The sequence below is a fragment of the Diceros bicornis genome, chromosome 14 (genome assembly GCF_020826845.1).
Source record: "Diceros bicornis minor isolate mBicDic1 chromosome 14, mDicBic1.mat.cur, whole genome shotgun sequence".
Classification (NCBI taxonomy): domain Eukaryota; kingdom Metazoa; phylum Chordata; class Mammalia; order Perissodactyla; family Rhinocerotidae; genus Diceros; species Diceros bicornis.
The window spans coordinates 43,690,730-43,706,002 of NC_080753.1; the positions used below are offsets into that span (position 1 = coordinate 43,690,730).

The following is a 15,273-nucleotide window of genomic DNA, read 5'->3' on the forward strand; positions in this document are numbered from 1 at the left end:
CCCAGTAGATAGTTGTATGTCATAGCTGCACATCCGTCTAGCTGCTGTATGTGGGACACAGCCTCAGCATGGCCGGAGAAGCAGTGTGTCGGTATGTGCCCGGGATCTGAACCCCGGGCCACCAGCAGTGGAGCGTGCACACTTAACCGCTAAGCCACGGGGCCGGCCCTAAATTGTTTTTTAATATCATGACTATTTTTGGGAAAATAAAATCACATTTCATATATACTAGGAAAACTTTCTATTTATGTATTTGTTTAAAAGGATTGCACAGTAGGTCTTTTTGGAAAGCAAATGACCAGGCTCTCTTTTATCATAAATCTTTACTTTTATATATTCTGTTTGCTTATTTATGCCATAGGACAGACCTATGGCATAAAATCATTGGCGAGCATCAATTCTGGTGATCCATGCCTGGGTGAGGCCAGCCAAGCCCATTGGAACTTACCAAGGACTGAGGGTGGAGATATGGCCAGGGAAACTGATTTTATGTCCAGGGTTTGTCAAAGTGTGATGAAACCATAATGAGGCTTACCTGTGTCGATGCAAAATAACCAATAACTGTCCTATAGATAAGAGAAATAAGGTAAGTGTACTTGAGCCAGAGTGAGGATTATAACCCTGGAAGGCCTTAGAAAGCGTTCCGGAGAAGCATGGTTTACAGTCCAGTCTTATATCTTTTTAGAACAAAGAATATACATTAAACACACCCAGGATACATTTTCGTCAAAGTTTCAAAGAGGTATTCAATTGCAAATTAACAGGTCAATGTGACCTTGATGTCAGGAAAGGGCCTAATCCAGGCGTTACCAATAGGGCGTTGGGTGTTACCAATGGGGCGTTACCAATAGTGCATAGGAGGGGAAGTATGCATTTTTATCTTAAGAGAGTGTATTCTTTACTTTAATAGTTAAGCAGATGTACAATGTATGTTTGATAGGCCATAAGTCAGGCTTTTTAGTTCAAGCTGTATCAGTTTTGAAGCCGAATAGTTACCCCACATACCTCAATATGTGAAAATCTTGTCACCTGAGAGCAACATTTGTTAAAATGTAATTTCCTAGACCGATCCAGACTGACTGTAATCAGAACTCCTAGTAGGTGTGGATCAGGAGTCAACAAGCACTTGGATATGATTTTGAAGCATCTAGATTTTTATAAGCATCGTTTTAGATTATACAAGGGCCACTTTAGAAAATGCTACCATTGGAAAATCCCTGTCATTCCCTGTAGATTAGTCTCCCAGGCCATCCATCCATCTTATTAAATTCATCACTGTTTAGTGTGCGTGACAAAATGTTCCTTTATTCCATGCTTAGTGTACTCCGTACTCTGGAAAATACTGTCAGTAATGTTTGAGCACTCATTTTTTTTCCTCTCAAATCCCCACTTGTTTATTCCTTTTTGTCTTTTTCTTGTGAGATGTTTTCCATTAATTCAGAATCCTCGAATGACTGAGCCCCAGTAATATTATTTGCAGTTTGCTTGTCTTCCCTCTCTGTCCTCTTTACTTTTGAAAAACGCTAACCAGTGATTTTATTGATGTCAACAATCATGGAGTGCCTACTATGTTCATGGATTGGGCTAGGAATGTGTAGAAGTTATAGACACGGGTGAGTGTTCTCTGGTCTCTTCAAGAGCTTTCTTGAGTGAGTTTAATAGATTTTGAAGTAATTATGGCAACTTAGCCCAAAGGAAGAATGGTTAGGTTGCTGGGAACCCCACCGTCTCAAACTTCTTTATTTAGCATTAAGATCTTTGGTTAAGGTATTGTAGGGGTTGGGCTGGCCCCGTGGCTTAGGGGTTAGGTGCACGCGCTCCGCTACTGGCGGCCCGGGTTTGGATCCCGGACGCGCACCGATGCACCACTTCTCCAGCCATGTTGAGGCCGCGTTCCACATACAGCAACTAGAAGGATGTGCAACTATGACATACAACTATCTACTGGGGATTTGGGGAAAAAAAAGGAGGATTGGCAATAGATGTTGGCTCAGAGCCGGTCTTCCTCAGCAAAAAGAGGAGGATTAGCATGGATGTTAGCTCAGGGCTGATCTTCCTCACAAAAAAAAAAAAGGTATTGTAGGGGAAGAGGGAGAATCCCCCTCTGCCCTTTCCCTTAAGGTTCTTATGGCTGGCCAAATAATTAACAAGACAGGTTAGCAGGAGAAAATAATACCAAGTTTAATAACATGTATACATGGGAGAAACCAAGGACACTGTGTTTCTCAACACAATAGCAGAGATTCTCGTCTTAAATACCATCTTCAGCTAAAGACACAGGAGGATGTTGGGAGTGGGTGGTGTTTTGGGATTTCATAGGGGAAGAAGACAATTTACATGAAGAGAGAAAGGTAAATGTTTGTCAGACAATGCTTTGCAGGGCCACTTATAGAGAATGTGGCCAGAGAGACAGGACTTATAGTAATCATGAGTATGTACATTTAAGTCTTCTTCTTCCGTCCTGATAAGAGTTTTCACAGATAAGGCTATCCCCCGCTCTTCCCACTACACAGAGGGAGATACCTTTACGAATGTAAATATTTGATAAACAGAACTTTGTTAAGAATGGGCTTAGCCAGGACCCTGCCAGTCTGTCTACACCCAGAGTTAAATTCCTTTAGGCAGTTTGGGGGAAGTCAAATGTCCATAAGAGAAAGCAATCAAGGTGAAGAGATATATTTTAGGGTGGCCAATTTTGATCTCCCACAGTATATATATCTAAACAGCCCAATCAGTGATTTTTTGTTTTTTTTTTGTGAGGAAGACCAGCCCTGAGCTAACATCCAATGCCAATCCTCCTCTTTTTTGCTGAGGAAGACTGGCCCTGGGCTAACATCCGTGCCCATCTTCCTCTGCTTTATATGGGATGCCGTCACAGCATGGCTTGCCAAGTGGTGTGTTGGTGTGTGCCCAGGATCCAGAACGGGCGAACCCTGGGCCGCCGCAGCGGAGCGTGTGCACTTAACCACTTGCGCCACCGGCCGGCCCCACCATTCAGTGATTTTTTGCAGAACAAAGGGATGATCTGCCCCAGAGGTACATGGCAGTCTCTACCTCCAACCTGACTGAAGATTGCTTTAAGCCTTATGTTGAAGGCTTCTGCCGTGGAACGTTCTCCTTACCCACCTGTAACAATTTGCTTGCTTTAGGATCACAGCCTTTTTCCTGTACAAGCGTTTCTGTGACACAGTTTTGCAAGTTAGCTTTTGAGCTGTCTAATAGCCAAAGCCAGAAATGGAACAGGACCGTTTCTATGAGTCACATTGTCCCAAAGGAGATGACCCAACAGTTTTTCAAGGGAAATAAAGCATATCTTGCCATTTGTGTTTGAAAGAAATTTCTAGCTTGGATCTTCATTTAAAGGCCACTCAGGGATGTAGCGGTGTCTTTACAAATAAAGGCCATATTTTGGAGAGTAGAGTTGAGAGTTGGGGGTTACCTATCTCTCTATTCTCCACCCTGCATCACCTCTTGACCTTCATTAGAAATGCTATTTTGCTGTGTTCAGCTGGAGGGTTTTTTTTTTTTCCCTTCATATCTGAGATTAAGCTTTTCCATAGAAAGTAAAAGGCTAAAACTATTAAGGTGATTTTTAAAAAGGAGATTTGTGTTTGAGAAAATGTCATTTCAGTTGAATTAGTTTGTTGCTAGCTTATTCATTAGGAAAGATGCTTATCTACTATATCTAATTCCTATTAAATTGGACTGATTCGACTTTCCTATAGAGTCAATGTTTGGCACTGAATGATTCTTAAAAATTTATAACAATAATGGCGTGTGTACAGGTAAAAATAAAGATAATTCTTATACTGTATTTAACCATTTCTCTTACCTCCAGTGACCTCTGACTGTCACCATGACAAAGGTAACAGTTATTAAAAGAACTATCAGTGATATGCCCTCACTAGGAAGATCATTGGCCATTCTTTTTTTTTTTTTTTTTTTTGGTGAGGAAGATTAGCCCTGAGCTAACATCTGTTGCCAACCCTCCTCTTTTTGCCGAGGAAGATTGGCCCTGGGCTAACATCCGTGCCCATCTTCCTCTACTTTATATGTGGGAAGCCTGCCACAGCATGGCTTGATAAGCGGTGTCCGCGCCCAGGACCCGAACCCGCAAACCCCAGGCCGCAGAAGCAGAGTGCACACTTAACCACTATGCCACTGGGCTGGCCCCTCTCTTGCCATTCTGAGTTCTGCAGCAGAGCTCTAATACAGTGCTTCTCAAACTATATGTGGTGAGGGACCAGTTTATTTTTATTTCCAATCCAACACAGACTGATTCTTTTGTAAAATCTCAACAAACCAATAAACAAAAAAGAAGAAAAGTAATTTTGCACTTGGATTTTAGGCAATGACAAATTGCTATGGAAGTTTCTAAAAGCCTCAGTTTCTGTTATTTTGTCATGGACTGGTAACAGATTTTGTGGCCCTGCACCACTGTGTCTGTGGCCCACACTTGCATAGCAGCACTCGAATACCTGCTGTATTTGCTGATTGGAAACATTTGTAGTTCATTATTTAGAATCAGATTCAAGTTAGTCGTTATGGACCTGTACTGAGGACAAGTTTTTGTCTCCTTTGATATTTCCCTGTCAATTGATCTATTATCGGAATAACCTATGAGATTAAAAAAAAATTCAAATAACAACAGCAACGATGTGATATTGTTCCTAAAGTAAACCTTTATAACTGAATTTTGGGTAAGGAGCAAAATATTATTAATAATATAAAAGCAACACCCATGTGGAAAAGAATGCTTCTGTTCACTAAGTAGAGTAACATTATGTGAAGAGAGAGAAGGGAAGGTGAGATGGACAGGTGGAAGGATCTAAGGCTGGTTGGGTGGGGGTGGAAGGACAGGAAGAGAAACGTATGGAGAGGTGTGTTGATGGATGGACTGTAAGATAACGCAATGGACTTTCTCTGGGAAATGCTGGTTGTTTATTTGCTTCCCAGATGTGATTATGCCTCTTCTTCTTGTTGGAATCTGCCTTGTTTGCAGGGTGTGCCTGTACGCAGTGCAGTGAAGGAAGGACATATTCCAATGCAATCATTTTACCGAACTTGGAAACTACCAGAATCATGCGGGTGCCTCAACCCACCCCGGTGGTAGACTGCACAGCCGCTTGTTGTGACCTGTCCAGCTGTGACCTGGCTTGGTGGTTTGAAGGCCGCTGCTACCTGGTGAGCTGCCCACACAAAGAGAACTGTGAGCCCAAGAAGATGGACTCCATGAGGTCTTATCTCACCTTTGTGCTCAGGCCTGCCCAGAGGCCCACACAGCTGCTGGACTTTGGGGAGATGATGCTCAACAGGGGTGCCCCGTCGGGAATCTGGGGGGACTCACTTGAGGATATCAGAAAGGACTTGCCTTTTCTAGGCAAAGACGGGGGCCTAGAGGAGACGTCTGAGTACTCGGATGACTATCGGGAGCTGGAGCAGGACCTCTTCCAGCCCCTCAGCAAGCAGGAGCCCAGAGGGAGTGCCGAGTACACTGACTGGGGCTTGCTGCCAGGTCGCGAGGGACCCGAGGGACGTTTCAACTCCTCTGCTGGAGACAGTCCAGCAGCGTCAGTGGAGAAGCAGCAAGAGGTCCCTGAGCTCCATTCCCTGGACCCGGAGCTCCATAAGCTGAATGAGTCAGCGTGGACCCCAGCCCCAAAACACTCTCCTGAGAGAAGGGTGTTGCTTCCTTTGGTGACTACTCCATCTTCAGGAGAAGTATTGGAGAAAGAGACTTTTCAGCTCCGGGAACAATCCAACAACAGCTCTGGAAAAGAGGTAGGTGTGATTGGTATGTGCTTGAGGGAGTAGGAGGGGCTCAGGAGGCTGAGTTTACTTTTCAGAGCCGGGCACTTGTTATGCTGAAATGAGCCAGGCACTCATTTCAGAGCCAGTAGGTTCCTTTTAGGAGCACCTGTCTCAGGTGTCAGCAAGAAAGATGACTCAGAGCCTTCCTGGAAACAAAACATCTTGTTCCTCTGCTATGCTCTCATGACCAGACTGTTTAAAAGAACAAATAGTTTTTCTGCCTTCACAAGTGAGTCACCTAACGATGATTTAGCACTTCTCCCTGGAGATGCCTCTACCAGTGTCTAAGGTGAATGAGGATTTTATAGAAGTCCCAGGAGCCAGCCCATATACACAGCACATATACCCAGGGGCTTTGAGAATCTATCATGGTAGGTTTTGTAGGGGTGTAAAAATTTTCTCTTCTAGGTTCTTTGGCTGGTCTAATAATTAAATGGACATAGGACAGATTAACAGGAGAAAAACAAATTTAATTTTGGATGTTGGGGAGCCCTGTAAAAATATGAGACTCAAAGAAGTGACCAAAGGAGGAAGCTTTTATACCTTTTAGACTAAGAAACAATAAATTTGTGAAGAATTGACAAGACAAAGGGGTTTGGGCTTGGTGAAGAAGTAAGAACTGGGGGCCAGCCCTGTGGCTAAGTGGTTCAAGTTCCACGCACTCCGCTTTGGCGGCTCAGGTTCACGGGTTTGGATCCAAGGTGCGGACCTACTCCACTCATCAGCCATGCTGTGGAGGCATCCCACATACAAAATAGAGGAAGATTGGTACAGATCTTAGCTCAGGGCTAATCTTCCTGAAACAAAAAATGAGGAGGATTGGCAACAGGTGTTAGCTCAGCGTGAATCTTCCTCACCAAAAAGAAAAAAAGGAAGTAAGAACTGTTAAAAGATAAACTGAGGCAGGGGCCGGCCCGGTGGCGCAAGCGGTTAAGTGCGCGCGCTCCGCTGCGGCGGCCCGGGGTTCGCTGGTTCGGATCCCGGGCGCGCACCGACGCACTGCTTGGTAAGCCATGCTGTGGCGGCGTCCCATATAAAGTGGAGGAAGATGGGCACCGATGTTAGCCCAGGGCCGTCTTCCTCAGCGGAAAAAAAAAAAAAAAAAGAGGAAGATTGGCGGATGTTAGCTCAGGGCTGATCTCCTCACAAAAAAAAAAAAAAAAAAAAAAAAAAAAAGATAAACTGAGGCATATTACAAATTTTAAGAGTTTATTTGAGCAAAAATTAATTCAAATCGGGCAGCCTCCAATCGAGCAGGTAGAAAGGAGCTCTGAGGAACTGTACAAAATGAAAAACTTCTATAGCCAGAAGGGAGTAGGAACAAGGAAGTTATACTAGACAGAAAAGCCAATTGGTTATTGCCAGGTCACTTTTCTTTAGGGCATGATAGGGGTCTATCAGGCAGATTACTTACCTAGTGCTGGTCAGATGATTTCTGATTGACTAGTTTAAGATTCCATTTCTGGGAGAGCTGAAACTGTAATTGAGGCATGTCTTGGTTTGGTGACATGGGGCTTAGCATAAATGAGTCTCTTTTGGGCCTGTTGTCTTGTTTTTTAACACAAGATTTGTTTATATAGCCTCCTTGGCCCTAAATTCTCTGTCTCTGGTGATAAGGATGCCTTCTATCCTCCTGTTACAGTGAGGGTACCTTTCACATAGGAGATTTATCTTCTGCTTTCAGGGGGACAGAGGGGGGTCAGAGTGTCCTTCTTGCACCAGATTATTTCTCAAGTACCTTTAATTCAAAATAATCAACATGTCAAGTGCCATATTTTGGGGTGTCATATTCTGAACCCCTACAGTTTCTTCAAGACCCAATAGGTGCTTGGGTTGCTAGAAACTCATCAGTGATGTGAATCAGTTGGATAGGAGGAGAGAGATACTAAGGAGCGAATGTAATCTGTACAGAGCTTTCCATGAAAAACCCAGGTGAAACGGCATGGTAATCTTTGGGAAAGTAGACATCCCAAAAGCGGGGGGAAGGTTTAAGGTTTAAGGCAGAAGGTCGGGGAGATGGACAATGAGACTGAGCTGTGAGGAGAGTGTAGCTGGAGAGCTCAGAGGCTACTCATTTGGGAAATGCCAGGACTTGAGAATGTGATGAGCATGTTGACCAGGGGAAGCTGAATGCATTTGGAAATGAAGTGACAGAAGGACAGGTCATGGGAGAAACTATTGTATTTCAAGATACAAGAGGGCAATGAGAATGTAAAGGGACATAAACCAATGAAGATTTTTCTTTTTTAAATATACCCTTTGTTTTTTGTTTGTTTTTTTGTATGTGTGTGAGGAAGATTAGCCCTGAGCTAATATCTGTTGCCAATCCTCCTCCTTTTTTTTGCTGAGGAAGATTGGCCCTGGGCTAACATCCATGCCCACCTTCCTCTGCTTTATATGGGACGCCTGCCACAACGTGACTTGATGAGCGGTGCGTAGGTCTGCGCCCGGGATCCGAACCCACAAACCCTGGGCCGCCGAAGCGGAGCATGCAAACTTAACCACTACGCCACTGGGTCGGGCCCCTAAGTTTTTTTTTTTAAAGGAAAATACGGTTTAAGATATCAGTGCTTAGCTTAGAATAAGTGAAGAAAGCTGGATTGAATTGACTATACATTATAATCTCAACCATAACAAATTGCTAAAAATTCTTTTTTACTGGTGAGATTATCAGTTTTTTTCTGCTTTGCCATATTTTTCTGTACTTTTCAAAGTTTCTATATTTTTCTATACTTGTAATTGTCTTAAAATTTTAAAAACTTTCAGTTAAAAAATAGTCTGAAAGTATCAAAGCTTAACCATGTTCTTTTCTCATATCACTAAAGAGTAACATAACTTACTGTCTTTTATGTTGCTAAGTCATTTACTTTCTAGCTTTTATGGATGGAAGTGTTTCAAATCAAGCTCTACTAAAAAATCTTTTGGCTCATTAGTTCTTTAGGTTGGTTATGTTAAAAGATAATTATTGGGCCGGCCCGGTGGCTTAGCGGTTAAGTGCGCGCGCTCCGCTGCTGGTGGCCCGGGTTCGGATCCCCGGTGCGCACCAACGTACCACTTCTCCGGCCATGCTGAGGCCGCATCCCACATACAGCAACTAGAAGGATGTGCAACTATGACATACAACTATCTACTGGGGCTTTGGGGTAAAAAAAAAAAAAAAAAAAAAAAAAAGATAAGTATCAAAAAAAGGTAAAATCATGAATTGCATAGATACACAATGAACATGTGTTAGAGATTTTGTTCTATTCACTAATCAATGAAGGAACTAAGCAGATGTTATAATTGTTCCACAAAAAAACCCAAAGAATAAACACATTAATGGATCAAGAATATTGAAGTAAATGTGCAAATGGAAGCAAAAATGGTTTTCCCTTGGAGCAGGGCGGGGGGGCTCAATTTCAATTTTCTACCAAACAGGGTAAAAGCTACATGTCTATAGACGAGAATTATTTTGCTTTGTTATCAGTTATATACAACTTATAGAGTTGTAAGATAGCTCAAACACAAGAAAGACTAGAATCAGATAATCTGGAGGAATATCCTATAGACAATGTTTTATTTTCCAATGAAATACAAATTTCCCCCTACAGTCACATTAAATTTTTTGGAGCTGCGCTGAGTTGTAGATAATCCTTGAACAAGTGTTGATAAACAGATAGGTACCATAATAAGAACTATAATTTTATTCTAATGAAGTGCAAAGTTTGGAATAATGACAGAAACAAAGATTTCTTCTCTCACCAAAATGTTTAAAATAGTACAATTTTATTTGATAAATGTGCTAAGAAAATTCGATGGGGGAAAGAATAGTCTTTTAAACAAATGGTACTGGGACGATGCGATATTACCATACAAAAGAATGAATTTAGGCCTGTGAACAGAGGAAAAATCACTACAATTTAAAGAGCAGGTTAGAATTGCAGTTTGGAAGACACAGATTCAGGTAGAAATTCAAAATGTGTTCTGCTGGGGAGTGTAGGGGAGGAAAACAAATCCTCTACCCTCTGGGTCCTTCTGGCTGGTCTAAGAATTAAATTGACATGAGACAGAATAACAGGAGAAAATCAAACAAATTTAATAACATGTATACATGGGAGAGACCCAGGAAAACAGTGTCACTCGCCAAAATGGTGGAGGCTCTCATCTTAAATACCATCTTCAGCTAAAGACAAAGGAGGATGTTGGGGGTAGTGGTTTGGGACTTCAGAGGGGAGGAAGGCAATTCACATGGAGATGGAAAAGCAAATGTTTGGTAAACAGATGTTCGCCATGCCTTGCAAAGACAATGGAACATGGAGAGGACTTTGATCAAATGGGCCTTGCTAGGTTCCTCCCTGTCTACCACACCTGGTTCGTATTATACTGTAGTTATTTACAGTATTAGCTCTTTTCTGGAATAGGCCTTCTATTTTAAATTCTTTTAGGCAGTTGGGGGGAGGTCAAAGTTCCTTCCTAAGTCATTTGTTCTTAAAAATAATCAAGCCAAAGAGTCACATTTTGGGGTAGCAAATTCTGCTGCCTATAACAGCAATTCCAGTTTTTAGTGTTTACCCAAGAGAAATGGAAACATATATATACACAAAAACTTGTACACGAATGTTCATAGCAGCATTATTCATAAAATAGTACAATTGAATAGGACAAATTCAAGGAATTGGAAACAAATCAAGATTAAATTTGTAGAGGACAAAGGACATTTTCTGCAGTTTTGTTTTCAGGTGGACAAGACTGGACAGATTCACCTAAAGTTGTTGCAAAGTAAATAAGAGTAGAGAAATGAAACAAGAGCCATTTGAGACTTTTCTTGACCAGGCTTGGCTTTAAATCAAAATGCTGAAATGGGGGATGCTGGTGCTCAGTTGCTTCCATAGAAGATCCATTTTCTTTGGGTGGGGTATATCAAAGGGAACCTGTATCCTGATAACTTAGCAAAGAGTTCTATGTGGAGGTCATTTAGAGATAACTGAATAGTGAAAGTGAAGAACTGGCATGTGATTGCAGCCTCGAGAGGCAGCATGGTGGGGAAGCGAATGTTCTAGAGAGGAGGCAAGAGTAGGATTTTCTTCTCTCTCAGCCATTTCCTGGTGACTTTGAGACTTTGATCAGAAGTGTCTTAATTTCTACAGACTTCATTCTTTATTTCAACTTGGCAATATTTTTTCAAGATTCCATAAGACTAAAAAAAAAATCCAGTTCATCCTGTGGAATTTGCAGAGGCCCCACTATAGTATGCTAGGGATGCAACGCACAGCCTCATGTATTAGCACTCACTTCACAAACTCAGATGCCTGAAACTTGAAGGAAATCGAACATGTTAAAATTATGGTAGACTCACTACCTGATTTTTTAAAATGTTGGTCAATTGATTTCTCTTAGTCTGATCAATATGTTTTCAGTTTAATGCTTCATCTTCTTTTTGCCTTGGCTCCTGAAATTTGTTGCTGAAGGTTTCAGCAGTTTCCTAGTAAATATCTGGAACTCAGTGGGTATTCAGTTAATATTATCTGTGATGTCAGTTATCAGGTCTCCAGCCACAAAAACGTCTGCCATATCCTTACTCTCCTTTCTCAACTGCAGGAAAGGGTAGCTGTATTTTCAGTAAACACCAATGGCCACCTCTCCAGTTTACATTTGAATTACAGCTTTTCTTTCTGTGGATTTCTCACTGCAACTTCCCCTTCGGGTCTCCTATCTTCTTAGCCTGAGTATTTTTTACCTCGCTCCACATAGGCACTGGTAGTTGAGGCTCAGAAGAGCATTTTATTTTCGTATTGTGAGACTTTGCCCTCTTGAACATATTTAATTGGAAAACTTTAAGTTGGCTAACTCTATAACTATAACTTCAAGTTATAGTTTATACACAATGGATGGTATGAAGAGAGACCATTTACTCTAGAAGCCTGTTTGCTGTTGAATTATCTGATTGTCTTCAATTATCGTCTTACTGATTGGTTCGGGGGCTACTGTAATTATTTTCTCTCTCTTTATCTTGAATGTTTTGTGTGTGTGTTTGCCTGTAATAATTGTCCAACCCCCGTTGCCTTACATTTTTAATAGATAGCAGAGAGAATATTTGAAAGAGATGGTCTAGAGTTCAGAGTTTTGTGATATTAGACATGGTATTTCAAATGCTACTGAACCTAATTTATGAAAAAGGTCACTGACATTGTGTTGACTTGAAGACTTCAATCTTTATTTTTTTCCGTAACAACTTATCCTCATAATTGATTTCCTAGGTTCTAATGCCTTCCCGTAATCCTCCTCCAGCCAGCCTGGAGTTCAGCCCAGCCACCATGGAGAAAAGCCCAGTTCTCACTGTCATCCCACAGAGCACAGAGCATAGCATCCCAACCCTTCCTACTAGCATCATCGGCGCTGAGTCCACCACACCTGAGCAACCAGTATCTGCTACCACTGCTCCCAGGACAGGTAACTTTAAAAAAAAAATAGAACTGGAAAGAGTGTACTGAAGATATGCTATAGAATATAGTAGTGACAACTTTTAAAGTTCACTCATTCCCTCCAGGCATGTTTTTGAGCATTTGTCATATGCCAGAAATGGTGCTACACACTGGGAATAAAAAGATAAATAGACATTGTCTTTTCCTTCAGTGACTCTATAGTCCAGGAGACGAGACTGACAGGTAAATAGATGGTTTGATACAATATTGTAAGTGCTGTGAGAGGCTGCTATGGGAGCAGAGGGGCACCCCGCCTGACCCACATGGAAGGGCCAGAGAGGCCTTTCCAGAGGCGAGAATGCTAAGGTAGAGTGAGCCAGCTAAAAAGGGGTTGGTATGTTGTACAGGTCGAGGCAGTAACGTGTATCAATAATGATAAGTATATTTACTGAGCACTTTCTGAGTGCCAGGCACCATGCTTGGCACTTCCCACGCGTCATATCATTCACTGCCTGTGCAAGAGAACAGAAGTATAAGAGCTCATGTCAGGGGCCGGCCCGGTGGCGTAGTGGTTAAGTGCACTCGCTCTGCTGCTGGCAGCCCGGGTTCGGATCCCGGGCGCCCACCGATGCACCGCTTGTCAGGCCATGCTGAGGTGGCGTCCCACCTAAAGTGGAGGAAGATGGGCATGGATGTTAGCTCAAGGTCAGTCTTCCTCAGCAAAAAGAGGAGGATTGGCATTGATGTTAGCTCAAGGCTGATCTTCCTCACAAGAAAAAAAGAGCTCCTGTGACATTTTGGGAGAGCTGTAAGGAGTTCATATGGCTGGAACTGATCATGTGAATGGACTGAGAATGGCAAGTTATGAGTCTGGAGTGGTAAGCAGAGCAAGATTTTGAAGGATCCTGTATTCTATGCTAAGGAATTTGTGCTTTATTGGATGAGTATGGAGAATCCCTAATTGATGTTAAGCAGGAAAGTGAAATGATCAGATTTCAATCAAGAATATAGTATAGAGTTGACCAGAGGCAAGAAGATCTGTTAAAAAACTGTAGTGAATGGTTGTAGGGAGGGAGAGAAGGAACCAGATTCAAGAGATATTAACAGAATAGAATCATTAGGATTTGATGAGTGGTTGAATGTCAGGATGAAGGAAAAAGAACTCTAAGATAAATGAACATATGGAACTGAAAATTAGACGAGCAGTTGGGCTGAAGATAAAGGACTAGGAGTCATCAGTGTAGAGGTGATAGTTGAAGACTTGGAGGCATATGAGACCATCCAGGGAGAGTGGTGGGATGAGCCGAGGAGAGGCCTAAGGGGTGGAACTTTGGAGACATCATTAAACTAAGAGCTGGGAGAGCAGAAGGGGCCTACAGAGCTGACTGAGTGGCCGTGCCACAGAGGTGGTAGGAGATAAAGAGGAGAGCATGTTCTGAGGGAAGGAAAGAGAGGAGAGAGTTCCAAGTAGGAAGGAGAAATGAAAGGGCCGTGTATTGCTGAGGTCATGGGGAGGACCAAAAAGCTCCCATTAGATTTACTAATAAAGAAGTTTTCAGACTTTTGTCAGGTTTCCTGAGCCTTTCTGTGCATAATGTACTTTGAGGATTACCCTCTCTGCCTTGGTTATTTACTTTGATCCTGAGCTTCGGAAGAGAGAAGGATAACGGTGGAGGAGGAGCCGTGTAGTCTATTGAAAAGGAAACTGGCCTGGGAATTAGGATCCTTGGGTTCTAATAGTACCTATTGCATAGAGTTGTTTGAGGATTAAATGAATTGATCATTTTAAAGCCCTTAGAACAGTGCCTGGCACAGTTTAATCTGATATATAAGTGGTTGTTGAAATAAATACATTTAAGTTAATTAAATATTGGTAGATCTATTCCTAATTATCCATATAGCCTTGAGCGACTTGCTTTGCCTTTCTAGAGCTCAATTTCCTCATCTTATAACATGGTAGGTTTGGTCCAATGTCCCTTCCAGGTGCACGATTGCTCACTTTCAGGGACCAAGTCTGTGAAAGTGACAGGAAAGAGGAGCCAGAGAAGGCAGCGAAGCCTCTGCAGCTGGTCTAAGAAGGCACTCAAGGGACCAAGTACTCACCGAGAGGAGCAGATTTAAATGAGCCACATGTCTCTCTAACATCTCCAAGTGGCTGAGACCTCTCGAGGGCACTCAGCTTTTTTTTTTTTAATCTTTGCTTTTCTCTATGTGATATCTTGACATATCTCAATTGTATTTTACAAATGAAACTAATGTCCAGTTGAGTCAAGCCAATTGAATATATCACTGTAATCCTGGTTAGAGAAAGTAAACGAGCATTGTTCTGAATGCTGATTTAGTGGATAAGTGCTTTTGATAAGAGTGAATGTTCCTGCTGCTTGAGTTAAAATAGCCTTTTTATATTGAGGTTAACTAGATTTTCTCTTGGAAAGGTTCCAAGAGCAAGGCCATTAGTGGTAATTCATGTGGTTACTGTCAGAAGAACTGAGTTGTGTATGACTAATGATACAGAAACACTTACAATTATACTCAGTCTCTTTATGACTAAAAATAGCACATACCAAGGAGTCAAGAAAAGCTGGCAGCAAGAGAGAAAATAGACCCAATCCATAGTACCCCACCTGTTTCACAAAACTCTTGTCACTCATCACCTTGCTCGCTCAATCTGAATCATTATTTCTTCACAGTGCCCGCTCCCATAGACAGTTTTACTCTTTTTTTTTTTTTGGTGAGGAAGACCAACCCTGAGCTAACATCCAATGCCAATCCTCCTCTTTTTTGCTGAGGAAGACTGGCCCTGGGCTAACATCCGTGCCCATCTTCCTCCACTTTATATGGGACGCCGCCACAGCATCGCTTAACAAGCAGTGTGTCGGTGTGCGCCCGGGATCCCAACCGGCGAACCCCGGGCCGCCGCAGCGGAGTGCGTGCACTTTACCGCTTGCACCACCGGGCCAGCACCTCACATAGACAGTTTTAAATTTATGAAGTCTACCCTACAGCATAATATGGGGCATAGTTCAGTTACTAGCTGGAGGAAAAAAGTGTCTTAGATAAA

The 15,273-nt window shown here is 42.3% G+C and overlaps 1 protein-coding gene across 7 annotated transcripts in view; it reads left to right on the top strand.

Moving 5' to 3' along the window:
• The window catches only part of KIAA0319 (KIAA0319 ortholog), a 104,868-nt gene that overhangs the window by 42,807 nt on the left and 46,788 nt on the right, over window positions 1-15,273 (top strand). For all 7 annotated transcript variants that reach the window (XM_058555154.1, XM_058555158.1, XM_058555155.1 and 4 more), the window contains 2 exons: window positions 5,003-5,781; window positions 12,048-12,240. In XM_058555154.1, the coding sequence (XP_058411137.1) occupies window positions 5,003-5,781; window positions 12,048-12,240 (972 nt within the window). The remainder of the gene's footprint in view (window positions 1-5,002; window positions 5,782-12,047; window positions 12,241-15,273) is intronic.